Raw genomic sequence first — 9,565 nt, 5'->3', positions numbered from 1 at the left:
CCAGCATGTCACATGGCGAGAATAGGAGCAAGAAAATTAGGTGGGGAGGTCCCAGTTTATCACCAAGGGGATGGTGCTAAACCATTCACAAGGGATCTGTCCCCATGATCCAATCACCTCCCAACAGGGCCCACCTCCAACACTGGGAATCATATTTCAACATGAGATTTGGAGGGGTCAAACACCCAAACTATATCACAGTCTTAATAGCCATCAATAGAGGGTTGGTTAAATAAATTATGGGGCTGTGTGTGGTGGCTCACCCTATTATTCCAACACTTTGGAAGGCCAAGGCAGGTAGGTCCCTGGAAGCCAGGAGTTTGAAACCAGCCTGGGAAATATAGCAAGCCCCTATCTCTACTTAAAAAAAAAAAAAAAAAAAAGTACATCAATAATCTGAATACTATGCAGCTATAACAAAACACAGGAAACTGTTTATGCATTGATATGAAACAATCTTCAAAATCTATTGGTATATGAAACAAGTCAAAATGCAAAATAGTGTGTAAAGAAAGCTAAAATTTGGCCGGGTCTGGTGGCTCATGCTCATGAACCTAGCACTTTGGGAGGCCGAGGCAGGAGGATTGCTTGAGGCCAGGAGTTCAAGACCAACCTAGCCAACATAGCAAAACCCCACCTCTATTAAAATAAATAATAAAGAAAACAAAAATTTGTGTTAACAAGGGGGATAAGAGTATGCGTGTGTATATTTGATTGTATTTACATAGAACATCTTTGGAAGGATAGGGGAGAAGAACCGAGAGGCTGGGAATAAGGGTAAGAGAGACAAGTTTTACGGTTTGACCTGTTATACTTTTTTGGACACAGGATGTTGTTGTTGCCCAGATTGGAGTGCAGTGGCAGTATCTTGGCTCACTGCAGCTTCTGCCTCCCGGGCTCAGGTGATCCTTCCACCTCACCCTCCTGAGTAGCTGGGACCACAGGTACATGCCACAACATTGGCTAATTTTTGTATTTCTTGTAGAGATGGGGTTTTGCCATGTTGCCAAGGTTGGTCTTGAACTCCTGAGCTCAGGCGATTTGCCCACCTTGGCCTTCCAAAGTGCTGGGATTACAGGTGTGAACCACCATGCCTGGCCCCTTTTATACTTTTTGAATCTTGATTTTTGTTTTAAGTATAACTTACTCAAAATAAATAATGAAAATGAAAACAAAGCACAATAACAAAAATTAAAAACATGCCTTAGCAAAAATAAAAATAAAACTAATATATACACAAAATCAAAACATACAAACTAGCCAGGCCCGGTGGCTCATGCCTGTAATCCCAGCACTTTAGGAGGCTGAGGTGGGTGGGTCACCTGAGGTCAGGAGTTCAAGACCAGCCTGGCCAACATGGTGAAACCCTGTCTCTACTAAAAATACAAAAATTAGCCAGGTGTGGTGGTGGGCAGCTGTAATCCCAGCTACTCAGGAGGCTGAGGCGCAAGAATCACTTGAACCCAGGAGGTGGAGGTTGTAGTGAGCCGAGATCACACCACTGCACTCCAACCTGGGCAACAGAGTGAGATTCTGTCTAAAAAAAAAAAAAAAGAAGAAGCAAAAACAAAACATACAAACTATAATTGGGTATAAGATTAAAAGAAAAACCCTCCCTCCTCCATATTCCATGCATTTATTGTATTCTATTTTATTGAGACAGGGTCTTACTCTGTTGCCCACATTGGAGTACAGTGGTGCAGTCAGTTCACTACAACCTCAGACTCCTGGGCTCAGGGGATCCTCCCGTCTCAGCCTTCCGAGTAGCTGGGACTGCAGGAGTGGGCCACCACACTTGGCTCATTGTTAAATTTTTTGTAGAGACAGAGGTCTCCCTATGTTGCCCAGGCTGGTCTCAAACACCTGGCCTCAAGTGATCCTCCCACCTCAGCCTCCCAAAGTGCTGGGATTACAGGTGTGAGCCCCCACGCCTGGCATCCACCCATTTAAAAAGATTTTTCTTGTTTTTCTTCTTTTTTTTAGAGATAGGGAGCTATGTTGCCCAGGTTGGTCTTGAATTCTTGGGCTCAATCAATCCTCCCATTTTGGCCTCCCAAAGTGCTGGGATTACAGGCATGAGCCACTGTGCCTCGCTGCTTTTTGTCTTTTTGTTTTTACAGAAAAGGTCTCACTATGCTGTCCAGGCTGGAGTGCAGTGGCTATTCACAGGCATAATCGTAGCTCACTGCAGCCTTGAACTCCTGGACTCAAGCAGCCTTTCTGCCTCAGCTCCTCAAGTAGATGGGATTACAGTCTCGTACCACCAAACAGCTTAAAATGATATTTATTGTATTTTATCTGGCATTTCTGGGTATTTTTTTTTTTGGTATACTTATTCATGCCACAAAGTAAGTGGTACTTATATAAGTGTATGGTGATTTTCCAGGTTCCTTTCTAACATAGCTTGCTTAAATTCACAGGTCGACTAACGTTTCATTTCATGTGCATGCTAAGTGAAGCTGGTTAGTGATGACCATAAGCAGGTGGAGAAGCTTTCAATATTTTACTTATTTTATCAGTACTCCTGATTTTATAAATGATGAGGCTCATCAATCCCATTCCTACTCAAATCTCCTGATAAACTTGGGTATAATAGGGCTTCATGGGGATCCAAACATTTTTAATAATGTTTTGAAGCATCTCGGTGTAGGACAAACAGCTCAGGCTACCCCAGAGCCCCACATCCAATGACTTAGAAAAGTCTGTGTTTTATAGTGGGAAATGTTTGGATTATTTAGTCCTTCACATTGGAAAGGGAAGTGTTTTTTCTCAGTCTTTTCGGTATTAACAAATACCTTTTATATTACTATCTATCCCCTCTGCCCCTCTATGGACTCTTATTTTGAAAGCAATATCCAGTGGTCAGCCAGGATTTGTTACATAACAATTAATCTTGACCTTAGGACTTGTTGTTCTATTAGGTTGGTAACTTTGTCTGATCCACCAATCATATTGCTGTCTTGTCAGTCCATCAGTTTCAAGAAACAACTGTACATGTCAGTGCCCTGATTTGTGTTTGTTTTTCTTTTTTTTTTTTTTTTTTTGTTTCGTTTTGGTTTTTTAAAGACGTGGTCTTGGTATGTTGCCCAGGCTGGAGTGCAGTGGCTATTCAGAGGTGTAATCATAGCACATTTGTAGCCTTGAATTCCCAGGCTCAAGTGATCTTTCTGCCGAAGCCTCCTGAGCAGATGGGAGGCGTGCATCACTGAGCGCAGCAGATTTTACTAAGTTGGTCTAGTCCTAGCTCAGTAGTTCTTTACTTAGCACAGAGGGGGCTTCTTAGAATCTCCTAAACTTGATCTTAGCCAAATGGCCAAGAAGCAATCCTTAGAATCTTCTAGGAGAGCCTTTCTAAATGCTGATACTGCAAACCGAAAAGTATATGAAACGGGTCTCAATTAATATAGAAGTTAATTTTGCCAAGTTTAAGGACTTGCATCATCTTTGGAGACAGGTCCGTGCCTTTCTCCAAAGATGATTTTGAGGGCTTCAGTTTTTATAGGGGAAGGGGCAGATATTGGGGAAAGATGAATAAATTTAAAAAAGATGTCGGTAGGTAAGAGGCAAACGGCTGCATTCTTCTGAGTCTTTGATCAGCCTTCACATGTGAGGGGGGTAGAGAAATAGTCACTTATGCATTCATCTAGCTGAATGAATCTGCATTTCTACATAAGATAAAATAAACCGGGGGGCCGGGCGCGGTGGCTCACGCCTGTAATCCCAGCACTTTGGGAGGCCAAGGTGGGTAGATCACCTGAGGTCAGGAGTTCCAGACCAGCCTGGCCAACATAGCGAAACTCCATCTCTACTAAAAATACAAAAATTAGCGGGGCGTGGTGGCGCGCGCCTGTAATCCCAGATATGGTGGCGCACGCCTGTAATCCCAGATACTCGGGAGGCTGAGGCAGGAGGATTGCTTGAACCTGGGAGGCGGAGGCTGCAGTGAGCCGAGTTCGCGGCACTGCACTCCAGCCTGGGCGACAGAGCGAGACTTCGGTCTCAAATAAACATGGAAGGCTGTTTCTCCCCGGTTTGCTGGAATAAAGTCTCTGTCTTCCAAACTCCTTTTCGGAGAACTTTTGTTCACAAGATTAAAAAAGAAGGTCACGCAGCTGGTGACGGAGCCTGGGTTTTTTGATTTAGACATTGTATCGATGTGTGAGATCCTGCCCATCCCCGCTTTCTTGGTATCCTGTGAGTTTTAATTCATGAATTCACTCTCAACTGCCACCGCTAACAGGACACAGGCCAATTCCAACACGAACCCCAACGGCTCTCCTCAGGGTCACCTTTCATGAGTCCGCTTTCCGGCCAACCCCTCCTCTCAGTCTTAGGCCCCACTGCAAGCCTACTCCCTCACCGTACAGAACCTAAGCACAGGATCAGAGATGGGGACAGGTTGACTCAGTCCCATGCCCAAGTCCGCAAATTAGGGATTCGGCTGCCTAAGGGCTAGAGAACGCTCCCCGCCCCACAGGACGCGCCCCGCCCCGCCCCCTCCTCCTGCCCCTACGCACGCGCACTCTCACGCGCCTGTGTTGCCGCCCGCAGCCCTGGCTTCGGGCCTCAGGGAGCTCTGGTGCAGTCTCCGCCTGTCAGTGCCGGCAGTCGTCCGCGGCGCCCGCCCCGGTCCCGCACTGGTGCAGCCATGTCCTCTTCCCCGTGGGAGCCTGCGACCCTGCGCCGGGTGTTCGTGGTGGGGGTTGGCATGACCAAGGTAAACCGAGCAGCGGCCCTGCTGGCCCGCTGAGGCTCGGGGGCGGTCGGTGCCTGGGTTTCTCTGTCCCTCCGGTCTCCTAGCTTCGACTGCTCCGCGCGTGGGTCATCGGCATGGCGACTTGGTGGCTTGTACTCTGCGGAATCTCTGGGGTCATAGCGTCTCGGGCTGGTTCCTGCGGCCTTCTGCTTCCTCCTTCCCTTTTCTTCTGGTCAGAGTTCATGAAGCAGCCCCGAGATAATCCAAGGATCTCACCTCTTTAGATTCTGAGCGGAGTCCCGAGGTGTGTGGGCTGGCTTGCCCCGGAGGGAGGCAGGTCGCGAATGCCGCCTGCTCGGCCCTCCCAGAAACAGCCCCCACAGGAGCCCTCATAGAGACAGCTCCAGATGTGGATGGCGAGGAGAAACGCTCCTGATGCCCAGCGCCTCGGCCCGAGTGGCAGATTCCGGCCTCCCTCTGTCCCTCCAGTGACTGCTTGGGACCCGGACGCCGAAGGCTCCCACGGCCGTTTTCCCCTCATCGCCCGCATGCTCCTTAATGCCAAACTGCCTTTCGTTTCTCCCCGGACGCAGTTGTCTGATGCCTCTGTTGCTTTGCTTCTGTTCTGTTTGTACCGTGTATCTTCACCTGTTAACTTTTGTGCATCCTGAAAGGATCCGTTCAGATCGGATCTTCTCCAGGACGCCTCGGATCCTCCTGACTTTCCCCTAGAGCCTTGCACTGTGCTTACTTACCTCTGTCCTGCACTTACTGTGCTCGGCAGTACCGGGCAGTACCGAAGCTCATAGGCGTCTGCGCGCCCCCTTAGCATGGCAGCTCCTCTAGACTGGGTACCTGGCTTATTCACTGCTGTGCCCCTCGCCCTGAACGTTCCTGATACCTGAAGACCCTCAGTGAATGTTAGTTGAACAATACTAAATGGATATGCTTTGTGAAAGAGTTCCTAGGGAGAGTTCTATTTCTGAGAAAACAGCCCTAAAATGTTTATTATTTTACCAGTGGGCTGAGCGTACCTAATTCAGTCCAACATGTAAATAGGCCGGGGCCGGTGGCTCACGCCTGTAATCCCAGCACTTTGGGAGGCCAAGGCGGGTGGATCACCTGAGGTCAAGAGTTCAAGACCAGCCTGGCCAACATGGTGAAACCCCGTCTCTACTAAAAATACGAAAATTAGTCGGGCATGGTAGCACACGCCAGCTACTCGGGAGGCTGAGATGGGAGGATTGCTTGAGCCTGGGAGATGGAGGTTGCAGTGAGCTGAGATCACGCAACTGCACCCCCAGCCTGGGCCATAGAGTCAGTCCTTGTCTCAACAAAAACTAAAAATATCCATGGAAATGGAAAAGTGGTCCAATACCTTATGAAGCGGAAGGACATCATCCTAGTGTTTCACAGAAGGGGAGGCTTCTAACACCGGTGGACAGTAAGACCTTTCGAAGTAAGGTATTAATGCAGTCAAACCTTCCTCTGGCTGCTGAATGCCCGATTATATGTGCTGTATGGAAAAGCACAGTTGTCTAAACCTTTGGGAAATAGATGTATTCCTTTTTCCTCAAGTTGGGAGGTAGAGGTCGGGGAGGTGTTACAGTCCAGAGGAAAGCGGTGAGGAGTTTGGGTAGTGCCATTAATGATGTGCCTATCTGGCCAGTGTACTTTGCTATGGGTCTGGTCTTCTGCACCTTGGGGCAGAGTTTGATGGAGGAGGGAGAAATATTGACTAGACAACACTGTAACACTTTTTTTTTTTTTTTTGGAAGACGGAGTTTTGCTCTGTCAACCAGATAGGAATGCAGTGGTGCAATCATAGCTCACTGCAGCCTTGAACTCCTGGACTCTAGCGATCCTACCGAGTAGCTAGGACTACAGGCATGCTACCATACCTGGCTAATTAAAAAAATTTTTTTTTGTGGAGACAGGGTCTCACTACTTACTACTAGATGGGTCTCATTTCTACCATATATTACTGTTATAATTTATCATAATACTTTATTTTTATTTTTATTTTTTGAGACACAGTCTCACTCTGTCCCCCAGTCTGGAGTGCAGTGGGGCGATCTCAGCTCACTGCAACCTCTGCCTCCCAGGTTCAAGTGATTCTTCTGCTCAGCCTCCCAAGTAGGTGGGATTACAGGTGTGTGCCACCATGCCCAGCTACTTTTTGTATTTTTATTTATTTTATTTTTTGACACAGATTCTTGCTCTGTCGCCCAGGCTGGAATGCAGTGGCGCGATCTTGGCTCACTGCAAGCTCCGCCTCCTGGATTCACGCCATTCTCCTGCCTCAGCCTCCCGAGTAGCTGGGACTACAGGTGCCCACCACCACGTCCGGCTAATTTTTTGTATTTTTTAGTAGAGACGGGGTTTCACCGTGTTAGCCAGGATGGTCTTAACCTCCAGATTTCGTGATCCACCCGCCTCGGACTCCCAAAGTGCTGGGATTACAGGCGTGAGCCACCGCACCTGGCCGTCAACAGGTTTTAACACAACTAAGTCACAGCTGCCATCTGGCTGACAGCAAGCCTCTTCACTTATGCTGCCTATCTCCTGATATACCCTCTTTTCATCTACTTAAATTCTACTTATCTTTCAAGAACTAGTCTAAGTCCCATACCTTCTTAAAACTTCCTCAGACTACTCTAAGTTACACTGGTCACCTTTTTTGAAATTCTGGTGACCTTATAGTCAGAACATGTAATTTAGCACTTCAGTTTTCTAGTACTTTTATGTATGGTAATTTCATGAAATACATCTTACATCACAATCCAGTACACACACACAAAACTTATTTGTAACAACTGAAACAATTTGTTAAAGCAACGCTTATTACATGTGATGAACTCTTGGTATCCCTAAGGTATATCTTAAAAAAAAAAAAATTTCTGCTTGGCTGGATGTGGTAGCTCATGCCTGAAATCTCAGCACTTTAGGAGGCTGAGGCGGGTGTATCTCTTGAGCCCAGGGTTTGAGAACAGCCTGGGCGATATTGGCAAAACCCCATCTCTACTAAAAATAAGAAAAATTAGCTGGGCTTAGTGGCGCACACTTATAGTCCCAACCACTCGGGAGGCTTAGCTGGGAGGATCACCTGAGCCTGGGAAGTCGAGGCTGCAGTGAGTCCTGTTTGAGCCACCACACTCCAGCCTGGGTAATGGGAGTGAGACTCTGTCTCAAAAAAAAAAAAGTGCTGCCCACAACCTACTGAATTGATTTGGTCATAATCTAATAAGTTCAAATTTCAGTTTGAAAAGTATTACATTATTTAATTCTCACCACGTAATGGATTTTTATATCCGTTCAATTATCTGACTCTGAGGCTCAGAGGGGCTAAGTACTTTATTTTGGTGCAGCTTTTAAGTTTTGGAACTGCCTTTCTTAAAATCTCGTGCTCTTTCCATGCCATCTCTACTGTATATTACTGTTATAATTTATCATTGAAACATATATTCAGTAAATATTCTATGGGTTATATGCTAGAGATGCAAAAATGAAAAAAACAAAGTTCCTCTTTTAAAGGAATGTCTAATCTGGAGGAGAAAAGAATAAACAAGTAGTTTAAATAAGATTATTTGAGATATTTGATTAAACATGGCAGATTGAGAACATGAATTTATCTCTGTTGGTGCTTTCCATATCCCACTAAAGCAACAATAAGGAAAGAAAATGATATTAATCCACAAGGGCAAAGTGAGTAGGAAAGGAAACAATGGCTGAGAGATATCGGAAAATTTTTGGAAGATTCTAAAGTTGATGGAGAAGTGGTCACTGACTCAGAGCAGAGAGACCACTACCTAAGTTCCTGAAGAGGGGTTATACTGGTTGAGCCTCCCAGCAGAACTCCAGAAGGCCCAAAACTTGGATATACTAGGTGCCAGGTAGGGTGGGAAAGAAGAAAAAGACTATTCTAAGGAACAGTTAGGTCCCAAGATCTCTTTTACCACCAGGTGAATTTACCTTTTCTTAGCAGAGTATTGGAGACTTTTTCTCTGGGGAAACTGAACAGATGAAGAGGCTCTAGAATCATCTGAGCTGTTAGGCCCAAGTTGAAAAAAAAGGGAATTAAATTGAATTCTGCATGCTAAAGGGTAGTACTTCCCAGCTGTGAGAAGCAACACTGGTAGTCACACATATACTACCTTCCTGGCAGAGATTTGGAAAATTATTTGAAATGGCTCCAGAGAAAAGCCAGCTTGCTACTCCATCATCTTGTGGTGAAGATCAGCAGTTGATAAGCTTTATTCATGCAGAGAGCTTCCTTCAGGCTTTTAATTGTTTTAATTATGAACAAATAGCCAACGATCACCAGATATTCAAGGAAAATTTCCAGCAAGACAACTTCAACCCCCTACTCAAAAACAACAAAATACTAAGGAAAAACTTTGGAGGAGGGATCAGAAGACACTTAGGGAACAAAAGAAAACCTTAACTGTAACAACCTCAGGGAGATAAGTGAAAATATTACATCTCTGAAAAAAGAACTGAGTGCTATTTAAAAAAAAAAGACATAGGAAAGAGCTCTTAGGAAATTAAACATATTTTGACCAAAACAAAATATTCAATAGAAGATAACGTAAAGGAAATCTGGAAAATGGAGCAAGAACAAAGAAATGGGTATTAGGAGAGAAAATAAAATTAAATGTTTAATAAAAAAGATCCAATATCTAGTTAATGAGTTCTAGAAAAAGAACTGAGAACATAGAAACTAGGAAATTATCAGAGAAATAATAGAGAATTTTCCGAACTGAATTTTTCAGTTTGAAAAGCCAATCCGATGAATAAAAAGAAAACTCATATCAAGGCACATTATCCTGAAATATCAGAACCATAGCATTAGATTTCTCAACAGAAACC

The 9,565-nt window shown here is 45.2% G+C and overlaps 1 protein-coding gene and 1 pseudogene across 3 annotated transcripts in view; one reads left to right on the top strand and one right to left on the bottom strand.

Annotated features, from left to right (window-relative positions):
* Positions 1 to 1,517: 1,517 nt before the first annotated feature.
* On the bottom strand, positions 1,518 to 3,373 carry LOC129524234 (ATP synthase subunit ATP5MJ, mitochondrial-like; annotated as a pseudogene).
* Positions 3,374 to 4,487: 1,114 nt separating this feature from the next.
* Positions 4,488 to 9,565, top strand: part of SCP2 (sterol carrier protein 2) — a 123,202-nt gene continuing 118,124 nt past the window's right edge. For 2 of the 3 annotated variants that reach the window (XM_063698614.1, XM_019018751.4), the window contains exon 1: positions 4,506 to 4,717. In XM_063698614.1, coding sequence (XP_063554684.1) covers positions 4,649 to 4,717 — 69 coding nt within the window. In that variant the 5' untranslated portion in view covers positions 4,506 to 4,648. Of the gene's footprint in view, positions 4,718 to 9,565 lie in introns of all 3 variants that reach the window. The other variant, XM_004025815.5, reaches the window with a different exon arrangement.

The sequence above is a fragment of the Gorilla gorilla genome, chromosome 1 (assembly GCF_029281585.2).
Source record: "Gorilla gorilla gorilla isolate KB3781 chromosome 1, NHGRI_mGorGor1-v2.1_pri, whole genome shotgun sequence".
NCBI lineage: Eukaryota > Metazoa > Chordata > Mammalia > Primates > Hominidae > Gorilla > Gorilla gorilla.
This window is presented reverse-complemented; position numbering and strand designations above follow the sequence as displayed.